This window comes from Prinia subflava, chromosome Z (genome assembly GCF_021018805.1).
Source record: "Prinia subflava isolate CZ2003 ecotype Zambia chromosome Z, Cam_Psub_1.2, whole genome shotgun sequence".
Taxonomy (NCBI): domain Eukaryota; kingdom Metazoa; phylum Chordata; class Aves; order Passeriformes; family Cisticolidae; genus Prinia; species Prinia subflava.
The window spans coordinates 94,477,341-94,500,214 of NC_086283.1; the positions used below are offsets into that span (position 1 = coordinate 94,477,341).

The 22,874-nt window shown below is 38.1% G+C and overlaps 1 protein-coding gene across 1 annotated transcript; it reads right to left on the reverse strand.

The window, feature by feature from the left end:
* Positions 1-453: 453 nt before the first annotated feature.
* TRIM23 (tripartite motif containing 23) lies at positions 454-22,852 on the reverse strand. Its single transcript, XM_063422740.1, has 11 exons — positions 22,692-22,852; positions 21,870-22,032; positions 13,587-13,708; positions 12,492-12,770; positions 11,677-11,859; positions 10,928-11,143; positions 9,729-9,863; positions 4,790-4,919; positions 4,561-4,671; positions 3,033-3,157; positions 454-2,694 (listed from the first exon to the last, which is right to left on the reverse strand). The coding sequence occupies exons 1-11, from the start codon at positions 22,779-22,781 to the stop codon at positions 2,515-2,517; spliced, it is 1,734 nt and encodes a 577-aa protein (XP_063278810.1). The 5' UTR covers positions 22,782-22,852; the 3' UTR covers positions 454-2,514.
* Positions 22,853-22,874: the final 22 nt, after the last annotated feature.

Sequence of the window (22,874 nt, forward strand, 5' to 3'; positions counted from 1 at the left end):
CAGTTAGCAATGCTGTAGTGAGTTCTAGTTAATGAAATATTCCAATTATATATTCCATAAGTCAGTCACACTAAAAACTAAAGTTCAGTAAAACTGATGAAACAAGCTTAAATTTATAACTGAAGCAGTTTATATGTTGTATTAATTTATAATACAAGTAAACCTCTTAGTGTACTCTACACTGAAGAGTTCACAGACAAAAGCAACACTTTCACATTTACGTCAAGTCATCTTAAATAAATTCAATTTAAAAACACTCTCATGGTAGCATTCCATGTGTCACAAGCAACCACTTGCACTCGAAAATAGGCATGAGTGAGAATTATTCTTTTGCCCTCAAATTTAATGTTACATAAAATACAAACTAGTCACCTTGAACATTTTGAAGTAGAACTATACTAAGCAGCATGTGTAAATGAAGCCTAAGCCAGCTAAAATAAAACTAAATCAGGATTCCAAATAAATCTAAAGGATGCATTTCTTCTGTTAAAAATATTACAGGAAAAGGTATCTACCGTACTTTGCAGAACTTGTTCATATTTCAAAAAGAGCTGTGAACAGTCAGCCCAACCCAGGTCAGGGATTGCTCTGCTGTACAGGCTAAGCAGATGCTCAAGTCACAGCCACCAACTGTGTATTGTGCAAGAAGTTATAGCTGGGAAGGATGAACCATTTGAAGTTTGGTATGTACAAACCCCCCACCTTTCACTCCATTACAAACAATTTCCAGATTTATCAGGTTGTCTAAAGAAAGAGTAAATACTCTGTCTCAATACCTGTACATGCATTGAAGATCACAAACATTAAACTACTTTAGTGTTCTTTCAGGTATTCAAGTCGTTAGACTTGCTGAATCTGAAGCTGCATTTAACATAATTTACCTGAAATTAAAGTAACAAGAATACTCCAAGTGTCATTATAAGGAAGTAGTTACATTAACTGCTTCCTCTAGATAAAAAGTGCAAATGTATTAATTATTTGTTTATACATTCTTGGCTTTACCTAAGGTATGTAGCAGGAAAACAACATAAAATTCCTAATAATACAATGAAAGCAATGCCACAGATAATGGGATACACTTTCTGTGCTAGGTGACATTTAAAACTCTCACAGGTAAACACTTTTCAGCATGCCAAAAATACCTCCATGTCTGTTCAACAACACTGTTCACTTGCACCATTTGGTTCTCCTGATTCACCTCTTCTCCAGTGAGGAGAGTGATGATACAGAGTTTTGATCTGCTGCTCACAGTTGTAGCTCCTCTACCAACATGAAGATGGTCCCTGGCATGGCTTCTTCAGTTGGCAGGGGCATGGACTTAGACAGAAGGGAAGAAGATTCTGGTGTGCATACCAGACAGATAAAATTGTTCGCAGAGCTGCACGTCCAGCAGAAAAGAGGTATCACTATGTCACTGCAACCTTCTCTAAATTTAAACAGCACTACACCCGTATTTCATGGGTTTGTGAATGAGTAATCTTCAAAAATAGAGGCATTGGTGGCAGTTCCATGTAGAAGATACAGTAAAAACTGAAAATCTAATTATGGAAGGTTTATATCACATTTTACCATCTACCCTTCTAAAGACTTATAATTAGTGTTCACTGGTTTTACATTGTGTTATTTAATATTTTAAGGCCACTACCTTAATCTGGAATCATGACTTCTACATAAAAGCACATAGCTGGACTGACATTACCCCACACTACTTTAAGAAGTTTTTTGTTTTTTAATTTAATTTGACTTCTTGAGGAGTAAACTTAATCTCTAAAGGCAGATTATGTCCCCACTTTCACCTCAGTATCACTACAGTATGTCCATAAATAATTCAGTGTGAAAAAACCAACTAACCCCTGCCCCAGATATAAAACAAGTTGCTAAACAATGCCACAGCTCCTTTGCTCTGCAACACTTTTCTCTATTCTGAGTTTTCTTTGTGCAGTTATGCTGCCTTCCTGTAACACATAAGGAGGTTAATAAATAATAAGGGAAGCATTTTCTTTACATGGTGTATCTGCATGTAAGTTTCAATGCCACCTTTGCATTTATGGATTCTTTTGATATTAAAGAGTAGCACCATTTATTTCTAACTAATAGAACTGGCTATTCTAATAAACTTGAAATGGACTTTGGAATACTTTCATATTTTCACTAAACTACTCAGAATTTTTGTAACACAAATTAACTACTGTAACCTCATTATAATTATTACATGAAATCCAATGCACATTTTATCAGGGCAAAAATTTAAATTGTAACAATAGCATGAAAAGGAATTTCAGGCATCCTTGTAACACTCCTCCATTCCCACTAAATGTATCAACTTTCAAAATCACTACAATGACATGAATTTACTCAACCAATTATCCAATCTAGGACAAAGTTTATATTTTTTTGTAACCACCGACTTAAATCAAGTCCCCCCTTCAAAGAGCAGACCTGGTGACAACACCCTAAATTGTGCAAACAGAATGAAATCATAAACTACAACGTTAAATTGCAGCTGATGCAAAGTTAAGCCACATCCAGGACACCAGCAGCCACTAGCTGCCTTGAAAGCCAGTCCAATCCTTCATACAGTCCTGTACCACTTCGGGCATCACAACCCTGAATATACCAGCTACGGCCACAGCACAGCTTGTGGAGACTCAAAAGTTCTGTGATTTCTTCCACTGGAAGAGCACCTGCCACATCCTGCAAGAGAATCAGATACAAAGACTCAATTATTCTTCTGTATTATGTTTGAAGCCATTTTATTGGCTAAGAAGCTACAGATCACATAACAGCTCGTCAAACACAAAAGACAAATCAAAGTTAAGCATTTACTATTTGTTACCATAAACCACCCCCCGGTTGTTCAGTCTACACAGCATGCTTAGCACCAACATTTACTTGTCTGGCATTACACATATGGTAAATATTTACATTTTATGCTTTCCACATTAGCGCTCCCTACCCACAGCAGAGGATTCAGAAGGCTGGAATTTGAGAGACAAGCAGAGGAAAACAGAGTAAAACCAAATCACAAGTACCTGTTTATTAGCAAAGATCAAGAGCAAGGCATCCCGCAATTCCTTCTCTGTTAATAATTTTGCAAGTTCACTGTATGCTTCACTGACCCTGTCTCTGTGACTGCTATCAACAACAAACACCACGGCTATGAAAGAAGAGAAATATTTTACACACAGTCAAATATAAACTGCAAAATTAGCTTTCAGCTTACACAGTTTTTTTTTCTAGAAACTTTCTTTGCTAAGTTTCTCAGCAGTACACAACTTCAACTGCTAAATTCCTTGCATACTTCTATATTTTAAACAGAAGTCTAGAATTCATCCTAAAACAGGGAAAAAATCTCTGATTTTTTTCCTTGTCTAATATAAAGGCCATGATATTTTAACTACTTAGGTATAAAACCAGATTTACTATGCGTGGATTAAGTATCTCAGTTGAAACCATTTCTTGATCCATTTATACTCCATTAACTCCCATATGGCTGTTTCAGTTTCCCTTAATGGGCTGTAATATTCACAGGTACAGCCAAATCAGCACAGCTTGCTTCAACTACAGACTACACAGTCCAGAGAAGATGGCCAAGGACCCAACGTAGCATTAGATTTTACTGTCCACTAGAGAGCAACTAAGATGCCAGAAAGACTGGAGAGTCAAGGGGGGGTAGAGGACAGAATTTAAAATCAAGGGGTTTGCAATGAAAAAAACCCCAACGCCAAAACTAAAAATAACCTGCTGCAGTTATGTACCAGGGTAACAGCTTAGTTTTCTCTCCAACATGCAGTTCCAAGGCAGGCATGATGCCACACTACTTCACACAGTATGTTTTAAGAAGACAACAGAAATCCCAGAATACAATGTTTAAAGGTTTGAAAAGATGGGTAGTTTAAAATGTCAAAGTTTGCACTTAAGGCTGAAATAAGGCACAAAGTGAAGCACATGAGCTGCTATTTGTAATTCCTAATTATTTTAGATAATTGTGATTGATTCAATCAAGAGGAACTGCCGTCTCAACTGGAAAAAAAATCTATGGAGGATTTACAGAAGAAAAACATGAATTTTTAGGTTGGCACTATATACATCAATGTTTTCATACTCAATAATCTGGTCTATAGTCAGATACAACACTGCAATAGCAAGTCAGAAGTTGCAAAACTTGGTAGAATATTTTAAGTTGCTATCTAAAGGCTCCTAAAAGCTGAGCATTTTCAAGTGCTATTTATATTTCATACCTGGCAACTACTGCTTCTCACTATGCAGGCTTTGGGACTCTGTACCTTGTCTGATGTCAGCTAGAACCAATTTAACAGAGGTTCTAATTTTGTTTGGCTCCATGAACTGTCTGATGGACTTACGGAGAATGCACCTCCATCATGCAGTAGACACTTTGACCAACTGGATTAAAATTTATTAGCTCATGAATCTAACAGCTGTACTTTGCATTAGATGAACAACTTTCTACTGTCATAAATTATTTCTATTAATAATCTTTCTGGCTTTGAAACACAAGCTAGAAGACAAAATGCATTTTAAGAGCTGTATCAGTATTACCTTGTGTATTGAGATAATAATGTTTCCACAAAGGCCTCAATTTGTGCTTTCCTCCTACATCCCAAATAGTAAACTTTAAATTCTTGTATTCTACTGTTTCAACGTTAAAACCTGGAATAAAAATATTTAAAGTTTTACAGTCCTGCTCGGTAGGAACATAAAATAACCAAAATCAGCAGATAAATCAAACATTCAGAAAAATCATTATATTTAAATTGTTGCTACTAACCTATTGTTGGAATTGGCTGCATGAATTCATCTTGCTTTAATTTAAACAAAATAGTTGTTTTGCCAGCTCCATCTAATCCTAAAGTAACAACCCGAATTTCCATTTTTGGTCCAATATGTACCCTGTTGTCCTGGAAGAAACAGCATACATAAAACAACAGCGAAATTTAGAAATTCAATCTAGACAACCCTTATGTTTAAAACATGTATTTTGTTACAATTTTGAAAATTATTAAATGGATGGCCTCCAAAAATACAAGGCATAATCATCAATCACTTCCAGGAATAACAGAAACAAATATCCACTAATCTCTGTACTGAACCTGTAACTTCTGCCTGACCTGACTTCCACCTGACCTACGTCTTTTAGAAAGTCAGCCAGTATGTCTGTATTCGATAAAATTTCAAATTCTTTCATCATTCTTGGCTGAGACCATGTGAAGAACTGTTTGTAGCATTTAATTACAGTTCTCTGACCAGCAAACTCTTTTTCTTCCCACTTTATTAATGCCTCCACCTACAGAACTACTTCCTTGCTGGAGGTCCCATCGCTTTACCTCCTCACCCTAAGCCTCTTCCGATCCTTTGCAACATCAAGATTAGCACTAAGCAGTAATCTGAAACAGTAGAGAAAACTAAACAAAACACCTCAAGTCTTGCTTGGAGACAAGATATGAGAATCAACTTCCCTACAAATATGTAGTTTACACCAAGCCATCGTTAAGCAGATGACACTGACAATGTGATCAAATGGCACAGTGTAAATTCTAAAATAAACACATAGGCTGAGATTACTATATATTCCTGAAACACATTTCAAGTACTTAGAACTGCTATCTTGATGAAACACTGCAGTTTTAATCACCAGAACTATGTGGCAGTATGTTTATTTTCTCGTGAAACAGCAGACAGCACTGTGTCTGCTCCACACAGTCTCTTATTTCTTCCCACAGAAGAAATACTACCAAGTGCAAAAATGCTACAATGTCTCCTGGTAAAAGACCAACATGTTGCCGGTGTGACAGGATATACAAACATCTACATCACATGATGTGAGATATCTAATTATTTATCTTTCTATATACACACAGATACCTACGCAGGATGCATATTATATATCTGAATATATTGTCATTATGGCAAGCAACCACATTCTCCCTTCTGGGAGAAGTAGCATATTTTCTGAATAATCAATACAATTCAATGACCTTATGCTATCACAATCCTGGAGGAGAGTAAAAATACCTAAAGAAACTGCTTCCTAAAAAAAATTTAAAATAAAATTATGCAACTACCACGATGTGGAAGCCAGCAGCATCATGACTATAAGTGTAAACGCCAGATCAAAGGTTCATCTCATCAAATATACTTACTGTCTGAAACTAGGTAAAGTTGGACATGAAAATAAGAAATAGGGAAAGCACACAGTGATAACTCTCCTAAATAACTTTCCTGTGCTTAATAGCTTGAAGCTCATGGATATCCTGAGCCAACAGTGAAGTTTCTTCAACTAGCACATCTCAATGCATTATTCACCTATGAAATTGTCTGCTTGCTGCTTGAAACTCAAACAGGCCCAGATGGTCCTTATCATAAAACTCCACAGACTACCTACTCAGTAAGAAATAAATTACTTTATTTGAATCTGTGAAAAGAACTTGTATAAGCTCATCAGGTTCAGTACTATCATTACACAAGTCAGATGCTCCAAAACCAACAGACTATTGAGATTTGGAAAATAAAACACTGAGACTTAACTGCTTCTTAATAAATTTTGTCTAAGTTCTAGATATTTGGAGTCAGAGCTGAAATTCTGTGGCAACATTGCAACACAACATGATTATCAGAATGGGAAAAGAAGAACTTGTGGGAAGACTTTTGACAAGCACATCAACAGTAAAGGTGCAGAGAAAGACAAAAAGCACGAAGAAGTATGCAGAAGACTCTATGAAGTGTCTAAAAAGTGCCATGTTTCCAGCACTCTTTTCACACTCAAACTTCAGTTCTGATTTTATCCAAAATTTCTGTTAATGAATCTCCCCAATTCTTGCCTGCACTTGAAAGGAAGAAGGAAAAGCAGCAGCTCTGGATAGAGCTGCTCAGTTTACAGGTTTCTTGCAGGAGGCAGCACCCTGGCTATGGGCAGAGCTTGCTGACAGTGAGCAGACTGACAATCCTCTCACAGCTCCACCAGAAGCACTGGTCACCTCCACAGCTCCCGTGGCTGGAGGGCAGAGACAGTACAACTTAAATCATCAGGAAATGAAGGAGATGAGTGATGCTGTCAAATTTAGCCATCCTGTTGCAGTTTGCCTTCTCTAAGGTTCAGAATGAAAACACGCTGCTCTCAGTGTGCTTGTATTCCCTCAGAATGAATCAAAATGAGTCATGAATGCCAAATTTCCACTTTTTGCACAAGTACTTCTTTACAAGTTTTTCACTTCAAAAAAAAACACTGCAGGAAGAGTTGGTATTCAGAAAACAATGTGTAGCCTCTGCAATATGAGTGAGTAATAACAGACTATTCATGATCACAGCTAGAAATTGACATGAAAAGAGTCACCCCATGTCAATTGTATCAGCACCTTTAACTAAAACCTTGCTTAAAAAATGATGAATAAAACCCCTTTGTGTCTGTATTTCAAGCAGCTGCATAACTTGATAGCATACATAAAACCAGGTAACCTTAGACTTCTGTTTAAGGTTAAATCTCAGTGCAGAAAAAAATCCACAACTATGATTTTCACTTTTATCCTTGACCTCTTTCAAGAAATTTGATGAGACAAAAGCATCTGTACAGGTTTACTTAATGGTATCCTAAGTGCTTTCCCTCTGACAGAATACTGTCTTCTCAGATAGTCATAGTGTTGGTAAGGGTTAGCAGTTGCCCATAGTTCAAGATCATAATGAGAATTTATCTGTCAATTTCAGGCACTGTTTCCTTAACAGTTTTCTCCCTCCACAGCATGCCCATACACATATTTATGATGATCAAATGCTTTCCTTGTATATAACGTTCTACAGCCACTGCATTCACTTGACAGAACACAATCTTCAAATAAGGATCATACTCCTGGGTGAGGAGCCATTTCCTTGCCACCAAGCTAAGTACAAGAAGACATCCAACCACAATTCTCCAAATCCTCCCTTCAGAGCTTTGTATATGACATTTCCCTAGCTGGTTTAAGAAGAGGAATAGGCACTATGCCTGTTTTTTTGCGTCATCAGTGAAACAAAACAATATTTGGTAAGATTTACTCACTGTCAACAATGAAAAAGACTTCTCCCTCCCCTCCTTTAACCTGCACAACCTTTACTGGATATGAAATGTTCCTCTGATCTGGTACTGTCTGAAATGCTTTTTTATATTTTATAATGGGTGCAGCCTTCAGTGTACACCAGCTCCTGAGAGACCTTTCCAGTAATACAGCAACAGTTTACAGTCTTTTATCTGAAGATTTTATTCCTGCCTGATATCTGTTGCCAGATCCGATCTTTCATGTACAACAAGCCTCACTGCAAGTCACAACAGTGGCCATCAGCATAACAGCAATCAAAAACCACATTGTCGAGAAAGGAGCATTAAACTTTATCATATGTGAGGAAACGAAAATTAAGAGACTGATGGAAGTACTTTCACCTTATTTTTCATGGCTGCTGCTGTTTTTTAAAAAATTACACTTGCTTAGCACCTTTGAAATTCAGAAATCAACCTTTGGAAGACTTCATAAAAATATAAACTGTTACAAGAGAAAACCAAGTCTTCTGGGTCCCCCAAGACTATTTTAGGCCTCCTGTAACACCTTAGCTGGCTCCTGTCGTTCTCTTTCCAAATGCTCAGAAATTCATAATCAAAATTTTCCAAGTCAGATAAATAGCTGTGAAAGCCAAAACCAGACATTCAAAATGCCCCTCCGACTCAGCAATTCCTCATCTGTGAAATGTGATTATACTTCATTCATGGAATAATGAGCATTTGCAGAAGAGGTTTCTTTGGCCCTACCAGCTTTGGTCTCTGGTTAATAGGAAAGAGACAGGGCAGAAGTGAAAATGTTGCATTAACACAGAAATTCAAATATATTGAGGGTACAAAAATCAATTCTTTTGAAGAAATTTAATTTCTCAAGTCAGCAAGAACTGACATAGAATCCCTATGGAAGCATTCATTTCCTTACAGTAAATGGTTCCACAGCTACAGTTAAACTCTCATTTTTGTCTCAGCAACAATAGATCCTCCTCCTCTTTCACCCATTCAGAACCCAAAACCCCATACATCAACCTACTTCTTGTTCCTTGAGTTTCAAACTTATTATTCTGTGAGGAAAGTATCACAAATAATAAATATCATATAAATACACCCAACAGAAGTACCATTATCAAACTTTGAAAAAACTTTCAAAGTGGTACTGAAATTATACCGAAGCAATAAAACCCAAAACTACTCAGAAGATGAACCATGTCTAAGCAAAGCTATCAGTGAATACAAAGTAAATGTAAAACAAATGACTGTTTAATGAACTGAAAGAAATACATTTTTTTAACATTATAATCTGCAAGTGGTAATAGTACTATTGCATTTAAAATAGGTGAATAATTTTCAGGAAATAATCAGATATGTTTCCAAAGAAAGGTGTTTCCAGAACTCACAAATGCTATCCAATTTATTTAAAAGAAAACAGCTCATGTTCAAACAAAATTACTGATATGGTCAATTTGAAAAGAACATCTCTCACCCTAATTACAGCAGCACAGTGGTTTGTTGCTCAAATACCAGATTGCACTCATCAGGTGATAAGACATTGGCTCTAACATACTGAATTGCCTCAACTTATTGCAAGAAATACAGCATCATAGTGTAACTATACCATTCCTGCTTTATTTTACATTAGATTTGGGACTTCATTAAGCGGGTAGCTGTTCTTCCACGAGATTAAGAATACCTTTGTAAAAGTGACAGGTATGCTAGCATCCAGCTGTACGTGATCTGCAAGTTCTGTAAACTGCTGCTGCTGTTTCTGTAATGTCTCCAGCAATCTCGTAATTTCCTGTTTGGCCAACACTACTCTGCAGTCATCCTAAACAGACAAAGAAAACAAAAGCATGCCTTTCCTTTAGTAATTTACTTAAAAACACCACAAATACTATATAAATATGATTGCCAGAAAGAAAGCATTTTGAATAGAAATACTCTATTTCAAGAAATTAACATTTATAAAATAGATTTATTTAAAATTCCAACACAAATGTAAATATCTTAACAGTTCTCCTTAACAGTAATAGATACTAAATAGTACTACAGGTTAAAAAAACAAACTTTCTTTATGAGTCACCTAGGAGTAATATAAATCATAAGAAACAATAATAACATTGTAACATATAATGAATATTTATATTTTTCATATATCATTCAAACAGATGGAACAGAGCAACTATTTTGCAACACATAGCAACACACTTAAGATGAAAATATTAGTATCCACCCATTCATGATGAGAACGTTTATACAGTTAAACCTGACTATGCAACCAAACAAAAGCTCTAAACAAATCTGGAAAAAGAAGTACAAATAACACATCCATGAAGTAGCTTCTCACACAGTTCAGTATTTGCTACACATACTATTTACTTTTTCCTACCATTAAACTGAATGAATAAGGGATCAATCAGAAACTCTCACACAGCCATTTTCTTCATACATTTAAGATGCTGAATTACCCGTGTTAAAAGTGCTACTGAAAGTGATTTAATCCTAAAACCTATTTTCCTACCAGCTATCTATGACAACTAGCTTCAAACATCTGAACTTGTAACTGCAACTGTAAAATCCATCCAATAAATTCTGAAGGGTTTTTTTGGTTCGGTCTTATCTTGCCTTCCCACTAACTCACCAATACCAGAAAGTACTCCAAAAAGTCATGCCACAGGGTTTCCAGAAAATGGAGAACTGTACACTTTCCTACTGATTATCTCTGCCTAACACTCTCTTGTAATGAACACTTACAACTCACGTTATATCATGATTGTTTTAATCGTATAAGAAAGTAATGCAGAGCACCATCTAACCTCCTTTTCTGTAGTCTAGACTTAATTTGTAGTTCCACGTATTTTGCCATATGCTACAGCTCACTTGCCAACCTACCTGTTGCAAAGTCTTTTCACAGTGAAGGCAAGCTGTTGAAACCTGTGACAGGAGAATAGTCATGTCTTCTTGCTGTTGCCTAAGCCAAATCAACTTCTCTCTCACATGAGCATCAACAACACTAAGAGCCATTTCCTCCTGACGACAAAGGGTTTCATGAAGATCAGAAAAATAGGCTCGGACACACGAGCGAGCATTCTCTGCAGTTCCTGGTACCTAGAGTGTTGCAGCAAGAAGATCCAGGAGATTAAGGACACCAGTTGATTCCAGAAGCAAATTTTAAATCTTATTCCAGATTTTAATTTATTTTCACATCTGCTTAGCTACATCACAGTTCAAGTCCCAGTTAGGGCTGATAAGATTTTCTGTATAATACTGAAACACTTCTAGAACTTACTCCTATGCTCAAGTAGCTCATTTGCATGTATAGAGACCTTACTGAAAATGACCAGGGAAAAAAGCCTCAACAGTATTATATCATCTGAGAATACACACAGTCTGTGCACTAGCACTTATACAACTTTTCCAACTGCCTCCATATTTTCATGCAGCCTACAAACATTGTAAACACATGAATGTCCATCTATCTGCTGACCTAAGCCTCAATACTGACTTGCTAGATAAAAGACTTTAAAATCTAGTCTTATAAAACCTATGTATGGTTTTCAAAGAAAGTCCTTGTCTTGGTTATTACAGAAAAGCCAATAATCTGTGCATGTGGGGGAAATAAAAATTTTAAAAAAGCATACATGTTCGGTATGGGCTATTCCAACTCCATCTTCAACTATTTGTTCTCCTCCTTCTATATGCTGAACAATTCCAACTAATTTCCTGGAATAATCTGAGATTTCTTCTGTGAAAGTTCTTATACAGTGAGCCATGTCTAAAATGGATGCACGAATCTGGTTCGCTTCTGGTTCCAAGACAGAATGCTATTAATTAAAAGCAACATATTAAACATCAGTCATAATGATCTTCCTTAATAATCTTTTCTATTTCACTACACAGTTAATATACATGTGCAAGTATATGGGTATGTATTTACACATACATATAGTAAAGCCAAATAAGAACTTAAAATCATCTTGCAATTTAAAAGTACAGTCAGGAATTACAGATTATGCTGAAACTAACTCAGAGATCCACCAATTACACAAGTAAACAAAAACTTGCATGTTTATCATTATTATTAAAAAAGGACAGTTACATTGCACCAGTGGTGTGATGTGTATGTGTTTGTTACTATCAAAACAGCTTTTAAAACTGGTGGCCCAATGTTATGAAAAGTTCAGAAAATCAGCAGATAAAGGGACTGTCCTTCTTCATATATATATATATATATATATATATACATATATACACACATATTGGTAACTCAATGAGTTCTTACAATTTTTTTTATTTATTCTGCCATGGCAACTATCTGACAGGAAGGGAAAAATAAAGAATGGGATGATCACATCAAGATTCTATCACCCTTTCCTGACAATCTTTTGCACTTAATAGGACAAATAATTATGCAAGCCACCCCATGGCACGACTAGGAATTAATTACTACCAGTACCTTATGACCTTGATGCTTCCCATACTCTTTGCAGACACAACACATGAGAGGACTCGCCTGACAGCCCTCTTCTAAACAAACAAACTCAATGGCATGCACTTGGTGCTGGGAGCACATCGTCTTCTCGTGAGGCTTGTCAGCCAGGGGCACACGCCTGTGCTTTGCTAGAGTCTTAGTAGAGTGAGTGAGCTGGGAACAGTCTGCACACAGGTGAGTGGCACAAACAGTGCAATACACGGAGGCAACGTGGGCTTCATCTTCGTCACAACGAATGATACTCTAACAACGAGAAACAGGCAAAACTCAAGGGGTTAACACTTAAACCCAATAACGGAGGAAAAATCGGAAGACTTGTCAACAGTATAAGCTTTCTCTAAAAGCTATACACTAATAAATATTTGGACTACTTCGAAACTTGATTACAGGTTTGCAATCAACTTCTTGAAAACAAAAGTTTAAAGTGTTCAGTGATTTTTTAAATCCAGGCTTCAGTGCAAGTCATAAAGGTTTGGAGGCGAAAATAATTCTGGCTCTAGGAACTTCCTCCAAAGCGGTTATTATAAAATGGAGAATTAATTACAGAAAAACAAAACACCAACGGTCAAATAAGCACTTAGGAAAGTTATCTACATCTAGAATGGTACTGCAAGATATGTTGTACACCAGCTGTTAATACTGAAATGATTAAAGCAGCTAGTTTTGAAGTACTACATGATGTAATAAAATGACAAGAATAGCCGATGTCTTTAGGAAGAATTCCTACAGAGTTTTAGAAAACTGTGCCTATATGACTAAAACTAAAATATCAAAATGAGTAACCTTTTCTAAAAATCCTAAAGGCATTAAAAAAGGGGGAAATAGTGTGCATGTTTACTAATACCGGTTTATTTTCTGCTTCAGTCAAGTATAAATTAGCATTTAATTATTAACAATTAATTGAAGCGTTAATACTTCATAGATACTGGAAGAAAAGAACAGTATTATAGGTGAAATTACATTTGGCAAAGAACTGATTTTCAATCTTTTCCTATTTAGAGATAACTTCTAGCAAATGCAACTTTTTGGGTGTTGTTTTTTTGTTTAAAAACTCAGTACCTCTCCAGACAGACCAATGCCTTCTTCAGCTGTCCCATACTGCCCAGCAGGTCCATTCTGCAACCGTTCCAAGAGTTCCAACAAAGCAAAGTTCTTTTTCAATCCCCAGACACCAGAATCTCCTATTTTTAACAAAGAGTTGAACAAAGGAGAGGAGAGGAAGAAAAATCTCAAGCACATGTAATTTTGAGAAATTCCACAAACTACAGTTGAGATTTGGACAAATATTAAGAACACATTAACGAAGTGAGACACAACTAGCATTTTCTCAGCAAGCTCACTCCATCTTTTTCCTTCCTTTGATCATTGAGCTATTTAATATTTATGAAGATTTTTCCTACGTAAAAGATGCCCAGATTATTAAAAAATCAGAACTGCATCCCAATAACTGCTGCTAAGTGGTAATAGTATAGTCCACAGACCATATGAGAATCTTAGTGGTTGCTTCTTTAAGGAATTGTCCTCTCTTGACTTTTTTCCAGCATAACTGTCATAAATTTAATTACATTTTCTCTGTTGCAAGGAAAAGGTAGCTCAAGAGATCAAGCATCATCTTCGAGCATTGGATCATTACTTTTTAACCATAACAAAATCACAAAATTGTTGAGGGTGGGAGGATCCTCTTCATCACTTAGCCAAGGTCACCTAGAGCTGGTTGCCCAGGACCACACCTAGGCATCTTTTGAAGATCTCCAAGGAGGAAGATGCTATTACCTCTCCGGGCAACCTGTGGCAGAGCCTGGTTATTCTTACAGCCAAAATTGTTTCCTTATATGCAAAACTTCTGCATTTCAGTTTGTGCACATGACACACCAGCTATCTACATGAATTCATGGAAGCAGTAGTCCCCAGTGTTCTCCCAGAGAGCCCAGACTACTTGAATCATCCAGTTGCTCCATGTTGTTTCCTAACTCCTAAATTATGCTGCCCTGTGGCAGTTTGGTAGGAGTATGTGCCCTTCACCCCTCTAGCATTCAGCGTCATCTCGCTGATCTTTTACAAACATTAAGTTTTACTTCTTCAATACAGAGATTTATCAAACATTCCATAGATTTTGATTTATCATTAGAGTGAAAGTGTGGTTCTAAATGACCAGACACACAACAACTACACAGTTATGGGAAATACCCAGTTGGTAACCACACTGGATATCTCATTGCTTTAGATAGCTTCCAGTTGAACTTCATGAAACTTTCCTCCTTAGCCCACCTTCCTCACAGTTTAAACTATAGACTGTAATACTCTATTTTGAATTTGGCCACTGAGAATTTATGTGCCTCCCAGACTAAAGGCAATAAATGGATGATACTGTTTTGCTATAGCTATAAATAGGAGGATATTTAACTATTTTATCCTCCAACACTCTCAATGGGTATAAAACAACACCGATAACCTGTTAAAAAAAATATGCTTACAGTAAAGACCATGGATTTGTTGCTTCCAGTAATGGACCTATGAAAGCACTGGTTAGTAATTTTGAAGTTAAGATATAAACCAAGGTACTTTAAAAAGTCAGTGCTTTTAAAGCCAGTGATCTCTGCAGTTATCAGTTCCATGGTGGAAGCCTTCTCTGCTACAGGGAGGCACTGCATTCCCAACACCCAATCTAAGATCAATGCATTCCACAAAAAACGCTGCAAACAAACAAATATTTTGACTTTTATTTATCACATCTTGAAGGAGTTTACAGAAGGTACGTTTTGTCCCTCCAAAACTACACTAAGTCTGAGCAAAGTCATCTGCTTTGATATATTCTGACCTCAAAGCTTAGTAATTTTTTAGCTTAAGAGCTCCTAGCAAGATCACTGTTTTTTTCATAACACAGAACAAGGAACAAGGAATAACCTCTTATTACAAGCTGAAGGAATGCAGAGCACTACATACACTTTTAGAATTTAATTTACACAAAACCAGTTTGTGAATAGCGTCTGGATTTGCTAAATATGTGTCGAGACAGACTATCTGAGGAAACGAAGCACTGAAAAGTGGCTATGTGTTTCCCTTCTAGGGTGTTCAGCACTTTCCCACAGCAAACTAACTGTGTACAACCTCCAGCTTCTACAGCATACAAAATAGTCACATTTACAACACACAAATATAATGACTGCTGATACTAACATGGACCTTCTATTTTCATATTAGCCACTAATCTAGACAGCCATTAATAGCCCAATATAAACGGATGTACACGTACCAAAAGGATAAACCTACTTAAGTAGGGGATTATAGTTCCTAGTCTTTAAGCAAACATTGTCTTAGCCTTTAGGCAAACTCTGGGTAAGGCTGAGAGAGGAACAGGCTATTCGATCATTACAGAATTTCTTAAAAAAGTGTTTTCTTTTTAATGTTTTAATGTTACTTGAAAAAACCGTAGATACTAAGAAGTACTCTTCTCAGTTTACAACACTGTATGTGATTTTAATCGTGTTAGTTCTGTTCCATGTCTAACAGTAAAGAGAAAGTCAAAAAGAACTAATTTACTGAATTGTAACCAAGAAGATCAAAAAAGATAAGTCCACAGCTATTCCATATTTCTTTTTTGGTTCGTAACACTTAAGACATCATGAAAAACAAAGATACATGGCTCTTACATTCTTTTCATTATGTATCATGAGACTTGATAATACAAGTACTAGCAATTGTCTAACATGTCCAACTTGGTCACAGCTAAAAAACAAGCGAAGCTTACATGCTAACTTTTAATCTACTAAATGAGAATTTAACCAGCAAGCATCCTATAAACGTAGAATCACAGAATAAGCTTTAGTTTGAAGGGACTAATAAGGATCACTGAGTCCAACTCCTGGCCCTGCACAGGCCATTCCCAATGACCACACTGTTTGCTTGAGAGCATCCTCCAAACGCTTCTTGAACCCTGGCAGACTTGGTGCTGTGACCACTTCCCTGGGGAGCCTATTCCAGTGCCCAACCACCCTTTGGGTGAAGAAACTTTTCCTAATATCCAAACTGAACCCCCTAACACAACTCCAGGCCATTCCCTTGTCACTGCTCAATAGAGATAAGAGATCAGTGCCCGCCCCTCCTCTCCCCCTCATGAGGAAGTTGTGACTGCAGTGAGCTCTCCCCTCAGTCTCCTCCAGGCTGAGCAGACCAAGTGACCTTGGCCACTCCTCATGCAGCTTCCCCTCAAGGCCCTTCACCATCTTCATGCCCTCCACTGGACACTCTCCAGTGCTGTCCTTCTTATGTTGTGGCACCCAGAGCTGCCCCAGCACTGGAGGTGAGGCTGCCCCAGTGCAGAGCAGAGCAGGACAATCCCCTCCCTTGCCCAGCTGGCCGTGCTGTCCCTGATGCACCCCAAGGACACGGGTGGCCCTCCTGGCTGCCAGGGCACTGCTGACTCCATTCAGCTTGCCATCCATCTTGGTTTGGAAAGACAGGCATCTGCCAGGGAAAGTTGGAGCTCCCCTTGGAATGGAGAATATAAACCCCCTCCCCCTAAATTATTATATTTTTGCAATTAGGGCTTTTCAGGCAAAGATGTGGGAATAGGAATAACAGTTCTTTACTAGGAATATTAAAAATTCAAATGTAGTAGTACAAACAAAAACAAGCAACCAAAGAAACAAAAACCCTAGAAAACTCTGACAGAGTCAGAGATATGATCTGACACCCTGTTGGCCAGGGTGTTGGAAGCAGTCCAAATAAATCCCCCTTGAGTAACAGAAGTGGTTCTGTGGAGTAGAGATGATCCTGTAGAAAGAGTCCAGTGATGGTGATGGGTCCAGTTTTCCTTAGGGAATTCAGTGGAAAACCAGATGTCTGGTGTTCATTGGTTTTAGTTTTTATCTTGGTAGGAACGGTTGGCTCCTCCCCACTGGGTGGACCCTCTCCCAATGGGATGATGGAATGTGTCATGTCACTGGTGAGCCTCAATGGCCCATTAACAGAAGATATCCCCCTGCAGGTGGACAGTGGTGAAAGAGATAAGAAACACTGCCCCACCTGGTTTTAACAGCTGGCCTACTGTCAGAAGGCATCTGCTTCCTCCCCCACTGGACTCATAAGAGAAAAAAAAAATTCCCCAACTGCTTTCAACAGATGAAATAGAATACACATTTTTTGGTTACATAACCCAAGACACCACCAGCCAGGACCCCCAGGTCCTTTCCTGGCACTGCTCTCCAGCCTCATTCCCCAGTCTGTCTGTACATCCAGGGTTGCTCCATCCCAGGTGCAGAACCCAGCACTTTCCCTTGCTCTTGAACCTCATGGGGTTGGTGACTGCCCAGCCCTCTCTGCAGGGCCTCCCTGCCTGGAGGGAGTCAACAGCTCCTCCCAGTTTTGTATCATCTGTGAATTTCCTATCCCTCCATCCCTCCCAGTCCTGCACCCCATCATTTATGAAGATGTTGAAGAGCACAGAGCCAGGGTGGAGCTCTTGGAACCCCCCTAGTGACAGGTCCCCACTGTGATGTCACCCCATTCACTGAAACCCTCGTGCCTGACCCGTGATCCTGCTGCTCTCCCACCACTCAATGTCCTTGTCCAGCAGGACACTGTGAGAGACAATATTGAAAGCTTTACTCAAATCCAAAAAATCACATCAACTGGCTTCCCCTGATCAGCTAAGTGGATTACCTTGTCATAAGCATGCATTCTCATGAAAAAGTCATGTCTCATTTCACTGGTATCTACCATAAAGTTTACGTATTTGCAAAAATGGGACATTGCTCCTTTTTACTCAAAATCTGCCTATAAAATTTTAAGGTACTTGACCTACACATTTTTCACACAACTGACCAAGTGTTTATTTTATATTTAAAATCATTAAAAGATGAGTTGTGTAAATATGTCCATTAACTCTCTTGGACTTTACTTCAAATTCTGCTTTGATCACAAATGTAATAGAGTCTAGTGATCTCATCCTTGTGCCTACAAAGAATGCTTGTGCCCATTACAAAAATCATTATACATTCTGACTGTCATCTCAAAAGAAGAGTAAGACATGAATAGCAGGAAATGTGTCAGCCAGGAATGAGACAGCAACAGAGTGAGGATATGAAGACTGACTCCAGCTAACAACACAAATGTCAATTTCAAAAGCATCAAGTTTGACTGCAAAAGTATTACAAATAATGAAAGTGACAAAGGAACAACTTTTGTGTAAATGTCCAAACAGATTTGAGAGGATGTTTAACTGCATTTTCTTGTACAGTACTTTTAAGTTTCAGCTTGGCACTCAAACACAAGCAAAGGCATGTATAAATGTAAGCAACACTGATCAGATGGATTCCATGAAGGATGCCATCACCTGCGTATCTCTGTGAAGAAGTTTTAATGATAGAAAATAAGTTCAGCTCTTCAGTAATGGTAGATAGGGAGAAACTCCAAAGCTGTAACTTCACCACATTTTTTCTAAAAATACCCTGGTCCGCGTATTAATTAAAAAAACCTCAGAGCCCAACAGAAACAACAATAACAGTAATTCAACACAGGAAGAAAGAAAACAAACAGTTTGCATGAAATTATTAGCCTTTTCTCCCAAATCAACATACTTTGAGGAAAATCTTTGAGAGGAGACTTTTTCAGACACCATTTCAGACAGACACCATTTACTTGATTTTCCCTCACATCAACTGTCTGAATCAGCAATCTCCAGAATATATGATTTCAAAACCTGAAAATCAAACAATTTTTCCACTGCACCCTTTTGGTTAAAAAAATGTTATTCCAGTTGAAGATAACCGTTCACATACCTTCAGAATGTATATAATAATTTGAAGTTTTCCATTAGAATATTAATCACAGGCAACCTCATTAAAGAATTCTTTAAATACCCAACAAAAATCAATGTTTTGTCTATTCTGCAAAGCAGAATGGTTCAGGCAAGCTTTAGTCCTATTTGGTCATTACAAAATGTTTTTTCTTGTGACAGGATTCTATGAACTATCAGAAAATTTTGCTAAGCAGTAAAAAACACATCAATTTTCAGTTGCAGAACACATATTTCCAAAAATTCTGATTCACAAAGTACTTCTAACCCTGCCTTCACATACAGCTATATACAGAAAGAAGAGCCCTGTACATTTAAACCAAGATTGCAGTTCCAAAAAAATGTAGCTGTATCTACCCATGTACAGATCCCGCAGTATTTATTTCAAAAAGTTCCCAAGATTATTTAGGAAAACTTGGATGACTATACTATTAAGTGCTTCAGTAAAAACAGCAAAGGAAAAAAAATGAACCATAGGCTACTTTAGATCAATTAAAAGTCTCCACAAAATCCCTAGTTACTGATTAAGAAGCTGTTCAGCACAGGCAGCTTTATGCCGTAATTTTACAGCTTTTCTTTCAACAGAATTTTCTCTTGGCAGTGGTCCTATAATGAAGATTTAAATATTAAACAGCTCTCTGAGACTAGAGAACATTATTTCATTAAATTCATTAAATGGTAGAATGGCAATAGGGTGAACACGGAATGTTCTTTCTCATATTCTCACAGATATGAGAGGAAAGTATGAAAAGTTCCCCTGGGCCCTGGGCTGTCCCTCCTTGCTCCCAAGCTCTAGAACAAAACAGACAAGTGCAGCAAATTTAGGCAAAAGCTGCATCTACTAGGTGATTAGAGTAAGGCAGCAAACATACAGATGTCTCAAAGAGCAGCTCTGACAAGCTGCACTCCACAAAACACCCTGGTTTTATATCCTGGAACCCGTAATATGTTGCAAGGCTGTTGGATATGGAAAGACTAAAAGTGCCTTTGACCTCCCCCTGCCTCAGATCACCAGGCAGAACTTTTATTCACAGAAGTATTCTTATTTTTAAGCTGTTTTGCTAAGATTTTTCTACCCATTACTTTTGTGAGCAACTGTTGATCACAGAGCATCCTTCTTTTTTTCTGGTGTTAGCAGCAGGATGCAACTCTATGATCATTGATAAATAAGGATCCTGAAGCTTTTCATCTTTCCTCCTGACTGTAGGGGACTTGAGGTTTAGTAACATTTCAATTCATCAAAAGCTCCTCAGAAAGATTAAAAAAAAATTTGTAAATGCTTTTGTACAGCTTCCTTTTCCTCAAACATGAAACACATGAAAAAATATGACAGGATCCTTTCATATGCATGGGAAAATTGCATAATAAAAACTAAAAAGCAACAAGCTCCCCATCACAAATAAAATAAAATAAATAAAATAAAATAAAATTTAAAAAAAGGCAGTGGTCTTGGATAAAAATGTTTCATAACAACAAGACTGAGTGTTGTGCTCTAACATTCTCCCTCTAAAAGCATAGTTTAAGAAATCTTGTGCAGCTGTATAGTCATAGATAAGAAGTCAAACAAACCACTGCTCTTTTAACCACTCTACTAGATTGGCAATCATTCATGATTCTCATATTTTACCATCTTCCTCTGCCCAGAAAACAAACCCCTCTTTCATACGAGACTGATATTTCTTTTCCTGATTTCTATCTTCACAAAAACATCCTGCAAAGTGCCTCAATATTCCTAGCAGACTCTCGTACAGCAAAGTCAAATGAATTTGATACTTAAGCATTTCTTTCATGGTTTACCAGATTAGAGATGTCCTTTTCTAAAGGTTCTCCTTTCAACAAGTTTCTTTTTCTTCCAGTGCTATTCAAAACTGCTGGAGCCAGTTGTATTAAAAAGTTCTTTTTGTTACAGCTTCCTCTGACAGCTTGTCTTCTCTATAACCCTATGTTGACCACGTAATTCTTATTCTAAAGAAATTATATGCATCTGTCATCTTTTGCCTAAGATAAACTTCCACCATAAGAAAAAAGCTTTATCTTATCTTTCAAATACCATGTGAAGACATTCTTAGAGTAGGGGAATTCCTGTTAATACCCTGCCACTACCAATTACTGCATAGAAGTCACTAACATTGTAAAAACCAGGTTTGTTACCACTGATCCTACCCTCTAAATCACTTCATCATGTATTCAGACAAATCTGTTTGTCAAAAACGTTACCTATTCAATTGCATACTTTTAGTGTTTAGGACAATAGGAAACTAATACTCATTGAGTAACCCTTACACAGAAACATTAAACAGAGTGGTCTCTCTAGGACCACTCCGTTTAATGTTTAATGTAAACAGGGGTGTACAAGAAGATGTCCAGCTATAAAGCATGCAAACCCAGGTTCAAGAACATAAAGGCAAAATCTTTATTTTCGTTTCCTTACTGTACATTCATTACTTGGAAAGACTAAGTGGAACACTAAGAATCTATGTCAAGCATTATCCTCTAGATACCCTTGACTGACAGGTTTGAAGAATAACAAACTTCTATTTTCTTACCTAGTTCAGTAACTTGTCGATCAAAAGGACAACGAACTGCTCTGCCGTGAAGGGGAAGCCGGGTAAGACAGTCATGGCAGACAGTATGACCACACAAAAGCAGCCGGGGAACTTTGTCCCCTTGCAAAGAAAATACATCTTCACAGACGCCACACTCAAGAACCTGTAAGTTAAAAAATAATATATTTCGTTTTGAGCTAATTAAAAGCAAAACTTCACGCAGTAAGCTATATGGTAGTTTATTTTACAGACATTCATGCAACCACAGTACATAAGCTGAGTCAGTAATTTTGCTTTATGCACACAACTAACGACCATACTATCGATTTTGTAAAAGTAAATAAATAATTAGACACAAACAGTACATTTTAACTCCTCAGCATCCTGCCTGACCACCACCAGTTTCTACCCACTTCATTTAATACATTGTCACAAGACAAGCCCAGTGGTCAAGAGGCACAACCAGCAGAACATCCTCGCAGGAAAAGGAAATGGCCAGCAAGACCCTGCCAGAGCCGAGTGCTGGCCGGTGGAGTTTCCCTCGCAGCTGATGCTCATAAAGAGGTCATCCCAAGTGAGCCATTTAGCAACCTACAAACGCAGCATCGCAAACGAGCTACTGCGAGCAAACATCTGCGGACCCGAACATGTCAAGATATAAACGAAAAGCAAAACTGATGGTCATACAGAAAGAAAAAAACCCCAAACCAATCCATAAGCCTGGCATCCCAGGGGACGCATCCTGTACCAGAGGCCTCCCGCGCCCCGTTCTCGTCCGGCACTGCCCGCCAGAGGAGCTGGGCCGAGCCGCCGCCGCCTCACCTTCACCGCAGCGCCCGCCGGGCCGCGACCACCACCGCTGGGCCCGCGGCCGCCCTCCGGCCCGGCCTTGTTTACAGCCAGGGCCGCCATCTCGGCGAGGGCGGAGCAGAGCGGGCCCGCAGGAAGGAGCGGGAGCCGCCGCCGCCTCAGGCACCACCCCGGCGGGCGCAGGCGCCGCCCTGC